Below are 16,658 nucleotides of genomic sequence, written 5' to 3' on the forward strand. Positions count from 1 at the left end.
CTCTTCCTTGGGTAGACAAACATGTTCTCATTACACTCCATGCATGGTTATGAAGGAGTTACTTTAGCTCCTCTCTAATGTTCTCAAAGCTTTCTTTAGTTAAAATCTATGTTAGTATTTGCCTAGCTTCTTCCATCTTGCCTATATCTAAAACACACTCTCTATTTGTCAAGATCATCATAAAGTAAGTTTATTTTGCACATTCATTTTCTTTCTTTTCTGCAAGGTTAAGAGGTATAGACCAAATAAAGATAAGTCTCACCCTTTTACTTAAACTATAATTCCCTCTCTAAATAAGCTCCCAAGATTCTCCTCGAGATAGCATCTATGTAGAAATGATGTTTCAAACTAAAGGAGTAAGTTTAACCTTTTTCAGTGGTGCATTGTGGAAAAAGGTTGCCAACTCCCCTAATCATAGCTCTCTTTAGTTATTCTTGAAGAATGATGATGTGCATAGGAAAAGAAATATTACTAGATACCATGATATATAGTATTGTTATGTCATTTGATTCATCATAAGTTATGTGTCCATATGATTCCAATTACTGTGAGAAGGAGGCAATTTCCCATATTAACTTTTATAATGACTATTAATAAGAGCAAAGGTTAGAATCTATCATGCTGGTTTGATTTACATCTACGTTATCCTATTTTTATTTATGGCCAATAATATGTTGTTGTTTCTTGTGTTGAAGTAGGGAGGGTTTAAAAATATTAATTCTTAATTAATATGGTCAATCCATATATATAACTTCTAATATGTCATTTATAAGGAGATCTTTATAACTTGATCTAAAAAATTATGACTTTTTTAATCAGTTTTCTATTATATCCATTTACATAATATATTTTTATTTTTTATCATTTACCTTTTTTTAATATACATATTTACTATTAATGATGATAATCATATAGCCTTACTACATATAGAATAATATGGAGAAGGTATCTTCCATAAGTTGTTATTTTAGAAAAGATTTTTTATGGCATTGAGACTTATTTAAAATTATTATTATTATTATAGAAACCCGTGCATCGCACGGATATTTGACTATTTCTATCAGTTGAAAAACTAAAGTTGAATCACTCTCTCCCTCTCTCCCCTTCTCTTTCTTTCTCACGCCATTAAAATCTCTGAGGGAAGATCTGAGACAGAGACAAACCACATGATGGAAGAGAGGCTGTTAAGACCGAACCAGAGAGTGCAGAAAACAGAAAGAAACGACGAGACTGATGAAGATCTTAATAATACTAAAACGACGAGCCTCATCACATGGAGAGCTTTCAAGCAAGAAGTGAAGATCATCGGTTATATCGCCGGACCTATGATTCCTGTTGTTTCTTCTCAATTTATTTTGCAGGTAGTTTCGATCATGATGGTTGGTCACTTGGGTGAGCTTTCTCTCTCTAGCTCAACCTTGGGTCTCTCTCTCTCCAGCGTCACTGGTTTCAGCTTTCTTGTAAGCTTCTCATTAACCTCTTCTCTTCTCTTTTTAGTGTGTTAAATTTCAAGCTATTTAATTACTATTACTAATTAGTAATTCTTGTCAAATTATATCTGATATCAAATATTGTGGAGTAATTCTGAATTGAATCCAGTTGACAGCATGATTGGGAGGAAGTTTTACCTTTTTGTTTAATTAAGGACTGTTGAGTTTCATACCAGTTAACCTAACCATGGTTGGCTAAGATTTATTTTATTGCTTGATTTGTTTTGATTTCTCTTCATTTACTTAATCCTCCATTGCACATTAATTTTAATCATCATTAGATTAAATATATATATATATATATATTATTAATATTATTATTTTAATTTTTTAACTTTACACAAGATTTTATTTTAATATTTTAATTTTTTAAAATGTATTTTAACTCTAAAACCTTTAGTTTCATTACAAACATTTTTACAATAAACTTTTAAGTATTTACAATACATTCTCAAATATGATCTCATTAAGTTTAATTTTTTTACTGATTGATACAAAAAATAATTATTTGAAACTAATGGTGTTAAAGTTAAATAACTAAAAATAAACTTTATAAAATTAATGGATCAAATTTAAAACTTATATAAAGTTGGAAGATTAAAAATACACTTTAGTCTATATTTTTTTTAATACTTTGCAGTAAAATTTTAAACAATCTATTTAGATCAAGTTTTACTGTTTGAGTAGTTTAAATTTATTTATTTTTTATAATTTTATATTTTAATAATAAATTTTGAATGGTAAAAGATTTAACTCCACATATGTATAGATGTTTTCCATTGGTTTGTTTTGCTCCTTGAGTGGTTTGGGAATGTGGCCCATGACTATTAAACTTTTATCTCATCATTTTCATCACACTCTTATAAAAACTTATTGTTCAAATTTCTCATGAAAAAGGATATATATGGCTTCATGTGAGTCAAGAATAATTAATTTAATCTCTATAAAATTAGTTATAAATTTTGAAAGTTAACTAGAATTTAAGGCAAGAACTGAAAATTCTGGCCTAAAAAGGCCGAGAACTGAAGAGACCAAATTAATAATGAAACTTAAAAAACCTAAGAATGTAATAAAAAATTCAGAATTTTATACTTTTTATGACCGTAGCTACTCCACCTCAGAATGATATGTATAGGAATGCACTAAGAAAATAAGTTATGATATTTTTGGAGCACACTTAATTTTTAATTACATGTATCATTTGGGATTATTTGTATTGCCCATTGTTTTCAACGCAAACAATTTGATAATATAATTAGATTAGAAAAAGAAAAGAAAAAGTAAAAGTAGAGAGCTACGTTAAAAGCAAGCAAGTTGCATTTTAAGTTAACTTTTATAAATGAGGAGCTTGTTCAATTGTTGTGTTTGTTATATCAGAAAAGTTGTTGCGCTTGTTAATTAATTAATGGGATATAGAGTGCTAATAATTAACATATAACTTCACCAACTTTAGATAGATGCTTTGACTTCTTATTATTTAAATTTTTCATTCATAGATGAGACTTTTTAATCAAAAGCAGTTTTTGAGCTCGTAATTGATTGATAAATATGTTAAATTCTTTATATTAAGTATTTTTGAAAATAATATTCTTTATCAAGATAATTAAATCAAACACATTTTAAATTTTATATATTTCTAATATATTTTTGAAGTATTAGATATGAGATTCCTTATATATATTTATATATATTGAATCTATTTTCTTTTTTATTAGATATAATTTTTTATTTTTAATATTTCCTCCAGTATTTTTTCTTTTCTTGTCTAGACTTATACTTTTATTTATTCTTTAAGACTTCAAATCTTGATATCCATAATTTTTTTCTCTTACTAATTATTTTAAATCTCTTTCTTTAACGTTCTTTTGCTGTTTTTTTTAATATTTAGTCATTTAACTTTACATAATATTTTATTTTAATCCTTTAACTTTTTAAAGTCTCTTTTTTTTCCTTTAACCCTAACATTGTTAGTTGTATCCTAACAAATTTTTATATTAAAATTTCAAAAAATTATTAAATATTAACATATTAAGTTTAATTTTTTCAAAATAACAATGATTGATATTAGTAAAAAAAAATAATTGATACAAAAAATAATTATTTGAAAGTAATAGTCTTAGGGTTAAATGATTAAAAAGATACTTTATAAAATTAAAAGATTAAATTAAAATTTTATATAAAATTAGATGATTAAAAGTATAATTTAACTTTTTTTCCTATTTTCTATTGTTTTTTTGGCTTTTTGAATGTTTTTCCTTTATTTTTTTCTTGTGTCTCTATATTGAATAGTTCTTGATATCATGTTAAATTATTTATATTAAGTATGTTTGAAAAAAGTTTACTCACCAAAATAATTTAACCTTTTGATTGAACATATCCCAAACTTTATATATTTTCTAATTATTAGATTCTAATAAATTATTTGTTTAATTGTGCATATCATTTTATCACCACGATACAATTTGTTTGATGGGAAACTAGGGTGCATGAAATAAAATCTATCTAATTTAAATTTATTTGATTCAATTTGATTAAATTAAAATAAACTAATTGACTGATTAATTAGATTTTTTTTCCAAGAGAATTAATTAGATTAGGTAGATGCATGTTTTTTGACTAAAATGAAATATGTTTGAATTTTGGAGGTCTGAATTTCGTTAGCTTCATTCTTGAATGATAACATATATTCTTAAAAAAACAACTAACTAATAAAATATTGTATTTTATCAATAAAAAATATTTTCCTCTTTAAGGTTAGGGTTAGATAATCTTAATAGAAACGTAGCTGATTTGAATAAAAGATTTGATCGATTATTTTATGTTCTGTCTTTATTCGACCTTGGACCGCAAGCATGCTTGCATACGAAGCTAACAAGAAAAACGTTCCTCCAATTTTAACCATAAAATAAATTTCAGGTCGCTATCTCTATTTGTTGTCATACTTGAGATGTCGAAACACTATAAACTCTTAAAATCAATTATTTACAACCTTAAAATAAATAGGACAAAATTAGTAAAATTACATCTCATTAATTTTAAGATCTTTTTTGTAGGTGCTATGTCTTATGAAAGCAGGCCCTTTTGAGTTGGTACTGCACTTTTAATTTGCATGAGAAATAAGCTATATATTAGCATAAAAAGATTATGGTATTTACTTGAACTCTCTTTATTAACAATTGTCTAGAGTTTTGGTTTAATGACACTTCACACCTTTTTTTTTTAAAGAAAAAAAATATTGAGGTTGTGGATTCTATATCTTGTACAGTGAAAGGGTACGGCAGGTGACTAACTTGCGCGCGCGCGCGCGCAAGTGTGACCCTTTCTCATAGGTATGTAAGCTTATGGTTGTTTGTATTTGATTCATAAAAAAAAAAACAATTCGATTAAAGGATAATTTTGCCGTCAAATTATGGTTTATGAGTGTTTAGGATGCTAAATTTGTTTTAGTCCAATGTTCCACTATAACCATTGAAAATAGTATAATGTTACTCCGATTATTAATGAGGGTTAACTTTAACCTTTAGCTGAGTAAAAAATTATAAAAGGATCTAAATAATTACAGAAAAACCCAAAAAATTACAAGTGAGTACTTTATAAAAAAATTAATATTAGTTAAGTCTTTTAAATTACAAGTAAATTTTGAGAGATTAATATAGTTTTTACAATGCAAATAACAAAAGTATTATTTCAACTAACCATTTTGACTGGTACAGGGTGATCATTGGATTAACATGGCTAGCAAAAATACCCATAAGTTAAGATCTTATTTGTTTTAATAAAATATAATTAAAATATTAATACTTTAATATATAATAATTTAAATATTATTATTTACAATCTTTGCTTACAATTTACAAGTCTAATTCTAAAATTTATAAATTCTTCAAAATTTACAACTTAGCTAATGTATATAAAAGTAAATTTATTTTTTTACACTAGCTATAATTTTTTTAAGGAGAACTTGTAAATGTTGTATGGAGATTTACAATTTATCACACTATTTTAGTTTACAACTCTACTAGGGTAAAAGGCACATTCATATATAAATTTTCAAAAGAAAATATATAAATGTTGGAGTAATATTTATAAATAATAATAATAACATTTTATATTAAAGTATTACTATTTTAATAAGATATTATTTTAATTACTTATCAATGTTGTTGTCAATAATGATGATTCAATAATCACCTTGTAACTTGTCAAAATGATATTTGAGTCTTTTACATGTGAAAAAATATTGTCTCTCTATATTTATTTGTAATTTGAGGATTTAATTGGTATTAATTTTCTTGTAGCATGTTTATTTATATTTTCCCTTGGTCATTTTTTAAATTATTTTTTGAGCCTTTTTCCTATGATGTTCAAAATATCTTTTCTACTGAACACCATTAACAATTTAAATTCATGATAAGCAAGACATTAACCCACAAAGAGATTATCAAGTTATAGTCTTCAAAATAAAGGGATGCCAAGTTTTCATAAGTTAAAATGAGTTCAAACCATTCATTAACTCTTAAATCAAAGTAAAATCAAGTTATAGAAGTATGGGATATCTCAGAGTAGTAAAAGAATTTGAAAGCAATTGAAAAATATCAAGTTTGCTTAAAAATAGAGCAATGTGCCATGGCTTGTTGCCCTCTATGTCATGCACCGTGACCTGTTGCCCTGATCTATCCGATACACCTTAAATCTTTGTCTGACATTCGAATGATATGATCTAGGTGTTTATTGAAAGCTCTTTTGATAAACTAATTAATGGCATGGGTTTCACTTTCATAACAATCCACACCAGGAACACCTAAAGCTAAAGCTATTTTTACCACTTTTCATAACTTTTTACAAGCAAAGGGTGTCCAAAATCCAAAACAAGTGCCAAAAGTCATTCTTGACACCCAAACTATATCCATTGAACCTTAGAGTATTAGTACAACACATCACACGCACTTAAATACTAGTATAACAGAAAATCATTCCTCAACCCCTTAATACCAAAACAAAATGGGGAGGAAATTCCATTGCATTGCATTTAAAATAAATTGTATCATGCTTAAGACAACTTTCTGCATTTACACTAGTATTTTTTGACCCTACACACATATAGAACTTATCATGCACAATTGCTTAGGGCCCAAAATACAATTCAAACATATCAATAACTACTTAATGCAAGTATAAACCAAAATGCATCCTAAAATTGGCAATGCAATTCTATTACACAAAGTAACCAATACTTAGAGGCCTAAACTAGGAATGTATGGATTCTTAAACCTCAAGAGCTTTATCCCTCTCAGCACCAAAGCCAGAGCCTATAAAATGTTAAAGAAAAAGGGTGAGCCTAGCCACTTACTAATTAAGGTAAAACCTACCCTATACAATTATATATCAATTGAAATAAAGCTTAGAGTATAAAATATATTTTCTTGAAAACATGTATTTGCACATAATTCCACATATTTCATAACACATCACTTATCAATCATCTCACTTTCATTTAATCACATGGTACATTGCCGCAAGACACTCAGGCATGTGATCATGACCCAATATCAATACAACTTGCCACAATTTAATCATGTGACACATCATGAATTTAGTTAGGCAATGATCAACTAACTTTATATCCTTCTTATTTTCTCCGACTAAAATCGTGGGCTATAACACTAAATAGGGCTCTTTCTGTATGACTGGACTATCCAAGTTCATCAATCGTGAACTGTGATCCAACTAAAGATCACATGGCTCACTCTTCAACCATGGTTTTCCCTACTCTCAAATATTTAGAGTGTCATATACCATAAGCTATTTTCTTTTATAAACTAGTAGAGATAACTAGGTTTTAGTTTCTCAACAAACTATGAGACAATCCTTCAACAAACTGTAGGATAAGGCTATACCCCCATACATCAAAGGGTAGCCCAAATACTATAAAGATTTTTCTCTACTCCTAATCTCTAGATGAACTCCCGCCGGTTGATCATACTATGTACAATGCTCACTCATTTTTCACATTCACATTTATTCATTATCAAATCAACACATTAGGCTCACGATTATGCATTACCTAAGTGAGTATAAAATCTTATTCCACATTATTACATGCATCCATCATTTCCAGCCTAACACATTCATTCTTTACCACATAATCATCATACTTTGCATTCCAGTAAACACATATATTCATGATTTGAAAATTTACTTTGAACTTCAGATTTACATATCAATACAAAATACAAATGTGCATAAACATAATTCATCCAATCCTCAAGGTTGAGGGCATGTTTTCGCATTCAAAAACTAAATCATACATGGAAACAAGCACATTTTACTTTTAAAACATAATAAATAAACAACTATCCAGAATTCCCTTGGTTACCTCAAACTTTTAAGAGGTCAAAAGTTTATCTCTCAATATTCTAGCTTTCAAACTTGATTTCCATAGCTAAAATTGTTCCCAAGAGCTGAATCCACATTCAGCCAAATTAAACTTCATCAACATTGCCCTACTCACACATTAAAACTCTTATCTTTCCCACTTCTACAATACCCAATATCCTTCATTTTTACTTTTAGGCTTATCCATTAGGTTAATTAACTTTCTTTAGTGTCCAATAGAATTAATGAGCCATTAAATTCTCATTTATGGCATCACAAATCCTCCAACGACCATCATTAATGAAATTTTTGGATATTTATGAGGTTAACCAACCAAATATCCCAAAACTTATTATTTCTAGGTTTAAATACTCTAATCTACTCCTATTAATTCTATTTGAGTAAATGAATTTGAACCCATAAACTATATGGACCGAAAATCATCTTTCACTATCAAACCCCAGCCAAAAACTCATAAATGTGGAAGAGAATGGGAGGATTGGGGTTTAAGGTACTTACCTTAAGTGATTAGGAGCTTTAAACTTTCTTTAATCATCCTTTAGATCATGCCCAAGCAAATCAGAAACAAGCTCCTCTATTCTCCCTTTCTTTCTCTTCTATTTTTCACATTAATTCGTGACTTAAGTTCTGTAAAAAATGGTTGTGCCTCACAGTGGACACTACACACACCACGATATATGATACAGAGAGGTTCCCTATTTGTTCAATTGTTATCAGTGTGCCATGGCAGATGTATCACACGTCGTAGCGTGTGGCATAGAAACATTCCTTCCTTGTTTTTTTTCCTTTTCAATGCCTCAATGGCTCACCTTCACACCGAACCATAATTAGAGATGAAACACAACTAAATACTATCATTAAACCCCCTAACCACACACCATTACAAACAACTCAATTATCATCTTAAACTTAATTAATCTGGGGATTAATTTTAGTATGTTATAATTTTTTGATCAACTAACGATTAACATTAACTTTTGTTAACAATATAAACAATATTATACTATATTTAATCATTGAACACATTTTAACTAAAAAAAAAAGGTTTATGGTCCTTATACTCATTAACTTGTAGTTTAAGGGTAAAATTATCATTTAACTCTTAAGAATTAGGTATGTGTAATTTTTGTTCAAATCCCTAAAAACATACGCAAAAATGCGTGCCTGAAAATTTTTGAGGATTAAAAAATAAAATTAGAAGAGTTACACATCACATAAATAAATAATGTTATTATGCTAAGTAAATCAATTGAAAATTTGGATCAAATGGAAAGATTTTGATATCCCTTAAAAGTTCAATGTTTAAATTTTATGGAGAAAATCAAACTATGATAATTATTTAAAAAATAACTTCTAGTTCCTGAACTTCTTCTCAATTATTAATTCAATCCATGAACCTAACTCAAAACAATTATGTCTTTTAGTTTTTTGACTTAATTCAATTCATATAATTTTTGATTCGATATAACTTAGTCCTTATATTTTTTTAAGTCAATAAATTATAAGAACCAAATAGTATTAAATCAAAGTTAAAGGATTAAATTGTTAATTGAAAAAAGTTTATAAACTAGAAGTTTTTATTGTTCAGAATTATTCCCAACTATTGAACTCAATAATGCCTGAATCTTTACTATGGGGTCGTAGAAGGAAGCATGGATACACTAAAAATGGCGCTGTGTCCATGTGGGACACATATCTAACATGGATATGCGTCTCGAATATAGATGCGGCATGTCTTTTTTTTTGTTGATACATTTGGATATGGGCGGATGTAGGTTGACAAGGGTGGATGTGGAACATATATTATATGCAGATTAAAAATAAAATTTATAATATCATATCTTATTTGAATTTATCTTATAAATTTAAATTATAGAATTGATATGATGTCCTCTCATATCATATTAGTTATTAAATTTAATCTATTATATAAAACTAAATTTAAAACTAACATAACATAACATAATATATCAGATATACATATTATATATACACAAACACACAAAAATATATATTTTGAAAAAAAATATATATTATATTATATTATATTATATTATAAACTTTATATTTCATATACATATATATACACAAATATTTATTAGATAAATATTCAAATGCATATATATATATATATATATAATTTTTTCACCCTAGATAAAGCATTATATTTATTGAATTCAGATGTATTTCAAATTTAATGAACTTAGACATTATAACTTGAGTTGGGCTATTCTTGCATGCGACCTTGTAGGCCTATATGAAGTTGGAAGTAGGCCAATAACGCTAGTAGCCCATAAGTCATAAGCGACCTCTAACAAGACATTGCGGTTACTTAATTCATATAGGAATCGATGATCTAATGTAACAATATCATACAACCATGTTACATCCCTTTTATCACGCGATATTTCAGTCAACTGTGAGATATGAAATTATCATTCTCCTTTACTTGACCATTACTTTCTCAATCTTTAAGTGGACTGACTATAACAATGAAAAAAAATTTTCATTGTATTATGCCACACATTTTTTCAATCCTACTCATCGAGAAGCCCAGTAATATCTCTCAATTAATGTGAGGGATAAATTTTATCTTAACCAATCATATTTCTTTGCATGAATATCACTAAACTCAATCATAACCTTTATGATCACCTGATTAAAGGTGACTTTTGAATACATTAAAGTTCATTGGTCATCATGTAGAAATTCATAATGATCTCAAGTCAAAGGGTTTAGTGACATAGTTACATATGAGATAAGCTTATGACTTGTACCATATAGTTTTCTTATAAAGGGTCGGTCCAGTACTTTGAACTCTTTCAAGTGTTGACAACTTTGATTTATATCTCTATAATTAATCAAAGTCATACTAGTATTGTTTCATTTATGATCCCTCATAGATGATCGACTAGGGACATTTAAAACAATCAATGTAGTTTATCCAAGGGTACAATTATTATAGTGAACATGCAATTAATGTGGTAACAAAAGAGAAATTTATTAAATAACAATGTTTACAATATAATAATTGGTCATAAAGCATAATTTTTAACAAATACTTGGTTGACGGCTTGTCAAACCTAAAGAACAACCTCAAGCATGGTAAAATCATATGGGGCTCATAATAATGAATAAACGTTCGTTTGTTAAAAATTAATGGTAAGTGTTTGGTGCTATGATTTAGTTAGTTCATAAATTATTTTGCACCACCTATCCTAGAGAATAGGATGTTATATGCTCATTGAATTTAAGGATAAATTTGGTCTTTAATACTTTTATATACATACATCATATATGCATATCTACTTATATATCATCCCAAAGTTAGATGATTGATTATACTTGTGTGTAATAGATGGGATTGGCAAGTGGACTAGAAACTCTGTGTGGACAAGCTTATGGAGCTCAACAATATCAAAAGCTTGGAACACTAACATACACTGCCATATTCTCTCTCATGCTAGTTTCTCTCCCACTCTCTCTCATTTGGATCTACATGGAAAAGATCCTGGTCTTCATAGGCCAGGATCCTCTAATCTCACATGAAGCAGGCAAGTTCACAATATGGCTTATTCCTTCACTTTTTGGATTTGCAATTCTACAGCCTCTGGTTAGGTATTACCAAATGCAAAGCTTGATTCTTCCAATGCTTTTGAGCTCTTGCTTTTCTCTTGTTCTTCATGTGCCTCTTTGTTGGGTTTTGGTGTTCAAGTCTAAGCTTCACAACCATGGTGCTGCATTGGCCATTAGTATTTCAGTTTGGGAAAATGTGATCATTCTTTGGTTATATATGAGATATTCTTCTTCTTGTGCTAAGACCAGAGCTCCTATATCTATGGAGCTTTTTAAAGCTATTGGGGAGTTCTTTAGGTTTGCTGTCCCTTCTGCAATTATGATATGGTAATTTCATCTTTCTCTTCCTCTTTCTTCAACCATAACTGTGAATTGAATCAAATGTAATGTTGAAACATTTAAGGATACACCGAAAAAAATTTAGACTCTAGGGGCAAAATATATAATGTGTATATTTGGAAAAAGTTTGATTTTCATAGATAGAAAATAGGTTTATCTAGCTAGTAAAGTAGAATCATAAATAACTAAGATTATATATATATATATATATATATAAGGTATATAACAGTCACAGATATATAAAAAGTTGATTGGCACTAAAAGAAATATGGTTAAACATTGAGGGCAATTAATATACATCATATATATGTAGTATTAGGCAAAAATAAGGTTTGTGAGAGGACTTGTGCCTCACTATCATTAATAGGTATGTCCCTATTGATGAAATGAAGATTATTTTAGAGAAATTCTTGCATGTATCTATTATATCATATCATTTATACTCTATTTAATATAAATATGTCATGTTAGATGACTGCAATTATAAATTAATTTTGTCTTTGATGATAATATAGAGAAAAATTAAAGACAAGAAATTAAAAAGACACTATATTCTAAAACCTAAAGTCATTAAAAATAATGACATATAAAATTTTATTTTAATTGAACTTGTGCAATTTGATTGAATAGAGTATAAATGACATGGTGCATCAACTCTATGCAAGAATTTCTATTGATTTTAAATTCAAAGTACCATTTATTTTTTATTTTAATAATATGGTCTATAGTGACTTGATTTGACATTGATGATTTTAGCTTAGAATGGTGGTCATTTGAGCTGATGATCTTGATGTCCGGACTATTACCAAACCCACAACTTGAAACTTCAGTTCTATCTATATGGTACACAACTCTTAAGGTTTTGCACTCATGTCTGATATATTTTCAACTTTTCAAAATCTTGATGTTCTAATGTTGTCTTCTACAGTCTCAACACCATTTCAACACTCTATTGTATTCCCTATGGAATTGGTGCAGCGGCAAGGTAATAAAGACATACAAAAGCAGCACTTATGTGTATATTTAGAAATAGGTTAAGATATAAAAAATTTTCCTAAATTTTGAGATAGATACACAGCCATAATCTTTAAAAGTTTAAAATCAACCTTCCTAACATTTTATTTTATTTTATTACAAACTCTCCTATTTGTTATTTTAATCTTAGTTATTTTACTAATAGAAGTTATCATGTTTTAGTGAAAAATAACACGTAATAGCTTATGTGGCATCATATAAACTAATAGTAAAAGAAAAATATGAATAAAATTTTTATAAAGCTACTATTAGTTTTCATTAGATGCTACATGAATTGTTACATGTCTTTTTTTAAATATACCATGGCAACTTCTATTAATAAGACAAGTCAAAAATAGTAGCAGAGGAGTCTATGACAAAATAAATAAAAGGTTAGGGAGGTTAATTTTAAACTTTTTAAGGTAAAGGGATCTATGCAATTGCCTCAAAATTCAAGAGAATTTTTTATATTATAGTCTTAGAAATATATATTTATATTAATATATCTTTCTGCATATCAACTACTATTTAACCTACATTATTTGTTCATAAATTTATGTGTGTATATAGCACCAGAATTTCAAATGAACTAGGAGCTGGGAATCCAGATGCTGCACGAGTATCTGTAGTGGTTACTATGTCTATTGCAGTGTTGGAGACAACACTTGTAAGCACAACACTTTTTGCGTGTCATCATGTTTATGGTTACACTTTTAGCAATGAGAAGGAGGTTGTTGACTATGTCACTTTCATGGCTCCTCTTCTTTGTCTCTCTGTTATCCTTGACAGCATACAAGGTGTTCTTTCAGGTAGATTTGAATTATCGAGATATATTCATGTAAAATTGTTTTTGGATTGAGGGAATAATGAAAGCATATAAGTAGGCTTAACATAACTTAAAAGAAATAATATTAAATTTAAAGGTCATTAATTATTATTTATATATCTTCTCCTTAGTCCAATTCTATTTAATGTAAAACTTCTTTCCACTCCCAACTCACAACTGACCACAATTACATTGTTAGAAGGATTATATGGCAAATTGGCTTCTAAATAAGTGTTTGGGATTATAACTTATTTTTAATGCAATATTCTCTTTAAATATTTTAAAACGGTGTAATAATATGGGCTTTGCCATTAACAAATGTTATATTTGGCCATTAGTTGATCAAAAAGTTACAAAAAAAGGACCAATAAAATTTTTTTATTGCAAGGACCAATAAAATTTTCTTAATCTTTTCTGTGATTTTTTGGGTCTTTATCTATAATTTTTTATCCTTAATTTTATGTATTTTTTAGGTCATTTTCTATCATTTTTTGGTCAGCTAATGGTCAAAATAAATTTTTGCTAATGGTAGGGATGACATTGTATCATTTTAAAAAATTGAAAGGGACATTACACAAAAAATGAGTTTAAAGACTTAGATGCTTTGGTCGCATAATTTAAGGGCCAATTTGTTATTTAATCCTTATGAAAATAAAACTCTAAACATTAAACTACGGAACAGGCATTGCTAGAGGTTGTGGATTGCAGCATGTAGGGGCTTACATCAACTTAGGAGCATTTTATCTATGTGGGATTCCAATAGCTGCTGCATTGAGTTTTTGGGCAAAATTGGGAGGAAAAGGCCTTTGGATTGGAATTCAATTTGGCTCTTTTGTGCAAACTATTCTACTTTGCATCATAACATGTCGTGTAAATTGGGAGCAACAGGTAATGTAGGAGTATTTTGTTATTAACTTTGCATTTTTAATACTCACTTATTCGAAAAATAGAGTTAAAATGCAAATGATTTAACTTTATCACCATCTCCAATAGGTTTCAAATTGAGTAAAGTTTGAAGGACTTAACTGGTTTTGGTGGTATGTGTGAATGCAGGCCAACAATGCGAGGAGGAGGCTATCTAATGAACAGGTCTTTGCAAATAATGGACTCATATGAGACACGAGTGTATAAATATTAAGGATAATTTTAGCCCATGAGTGACTTGTTAGTGTTATTTTTTGTACACATGAGTGTAAAAAAATTTGTAGAGTTTCCATAAAATAAAAGAAGCAGAACTATAAGAGAGAATGATGAAAAGTAGAATGAATGGATTTAGGCACATTCTCACCTTTTGTATCATTTAAGGTATTTTAAATTTAGAAAATTCAAATACCAAATCTCTCTCTCTCCCTATATATATATATATATATTCATACATGCATGAATGTGTGTGTGTTTTTTTTCTTTAGACTCTTTCTTGAGTTTTTCCTTATTATTGTATCTTTGTACCATTCTCTATAATAGAAAGGAAAATCAATGGTTAATAGTAAATTATTTTTTCTTAAAAACTAAATACTATCATTGTAATGTTAGGATAATGATTGAGTATAATAAATCCATCAAAGTTGTTGTATTAGGTTCTTATTTGCATCACAAGGTGAATCATTGTAATGTTGAATCTTTCCTTGCGGTCTCTTATTCTATAGTTGGAATCATTCAATTACCGTTTTGATCATTTTTGTCAATCCATTTCTCTTTCTATTGGTGGTGGTTCTTCATCCTTCTCAACCTCAACAGTCCTCTTGCCAAGTCAAGTTGGATTTTTTTTTTTGGGTTTGATGGTTCTAAGCTTTTTCATTAAATTTTCAAGGTTGAGCAATTTTTCTATTATTGTGACACCTTTAATGACCATCATTTATTTGTTGCTTTCATTTTGATGGCCCTATTTATCCCTGATTTAAGATGTTTGTAGAACAAGACTTATCAAGTTTGTGGGTGGGTGGGTGTGTAGACCTTGCTAATGCATTCAAGGATCATTATGGTCCTTTTCAATTTGAACGCCTTCATGCCAAGCTTTTTAAACTTGTGTAGCTAGACTCATTCAAGCCATACTACTAGGATTTTATGAATTTGGCTAATCACATTGAGGGTTTGGATGATGCTTCTCTTTTGGATTGCTGATGAAGTGATTCTTGAGCTTATGGGAGAGAACGCAAATACCAACTACTCTTCACAATCTCTCTCTCTCTCCAGACTTTTCATGGTTCATGTGGCAGTTGTACCCTCTGCTTTTATAGGGATCATCAGTGGCACAAAAGTTCATATTCTTGTGGATGAGGGTGCTTTTAATAATTTGACTTATTCATATATTGTGCACCATCTAAAGTTACCTATTGATTCTCCTTTTCTTGTGCAGATTAGTGATCTTTTTGAAAGGAAGGGTGATAGCTTTGTGTGTGATATTTCCCTAGCTACCGTCCAAGGCCACTCTACTCCTTCAAAAGATGATGATTATGTATTGGTAAGAGTGGGATTTGATCTAGTTATTAGGTCAGGGTGGTTAGCCACTCTTTGGTTATCATTTTGCTAATGATAGAACTACTAGACATTGAAATTCCTTGTTAATGTTAATATGTCATGGTACAAGGGTATCACCATACTTCTCCTTAACTAGTGTGGCTACAAAAATTGCATTGCTTGTCTCGTGTCTACCATAAAGTCTATCAAAGATTGTTGGGTTAAAAGGAAAAAATATGCATGAACTTTTTTGTTCAAGAGTTTCTATAATATTTATAAAGTAGGTATAAAAGTACAAAAATTATTAAATTTAATTAGCATCCATTAACATTGACTGTTAAAAGAAATAAAGCAAACACAAGGGGCAAAAATACCCGTAAACTTCTTATCTAAGAGCTTTTGGTATCTTTAAGTCCACAATGATATATGGGTATCTATTAATTTTATAAAAGAGGCCATATAACAAGCTCAACATTAACAACTTGGGAAATTGGGCTTATTCGAGTTAGCCAATTTCAATTTTTCTTAAAAAATTAACATTTTTCAATTTTTATCTAATT

General features: G+C 28.8%; 1 protein-coding gene across 3 annotated transcripts; it reads left to right on the top strand.

Moving 5' to 3' along the window:
* Positions 1-1,083: 1,083 nt before the first annotated feature.
* Positions 1,084-16,356, top strand: LOC129310319 (protein DETOXIFICATION 12-like). Of its 3 annotated transcripts, XR_008593086.1 has the most exons (8): positions 1,084-1,460; positions 11,245-11,789; positions 12,558-12,644; positions 12,730-12,786; positions 13,386-13,624; positions 14,324-14,529; positions 14,695-15,920; positions 15,998-16,356. XR_008593086.1 is itself a non-coding variant. In XM_054952140.1 (7 exons), the coding sequence occupies exons 1-7, from the start codon at positions 1,167-1,169 to the stop codon at positions 14,755-14,757; spliced, it is 1,491 nt and encodes a 496-aa protein (XP_054808115.1). In that variant the 5' UTR covers positions 1,084-1,166; the 3' UTR covers positions 14,758-16,356. The 3 variants fall into 3 exon arrangements, 2 of the variants coding, with proteins under 2 accessions (XP_054808115.1, XP_054808116.1); XM_054952140.1 differs by having other exon boundaries at positions 14,695-16,356; XM_054952141.1 differs by lacking the exon at positions 14,324-14,529 and having other exon boundaries at positions 14,695-16,356.
* Positions 16,357-16,658: the final 302 nt, after the last annotated feature.

Source organism: Prosopis cineraria, unplaced genomic scaffold, assembly GCF_029017545.1.
Source record: "Prosopis cineraria cultivar Desert tree isolate PC_DT_omini unplaced genomic scaffold, ASM2901754v1 PC5, whole genome shotgun sequence".
Lineage (NCBI taxonomy): Eukaryota > Viridiplantae > Streptophyta > Magnoliopsida > Fabales > Fabaceae > Prosopis > Prosopis cineraria.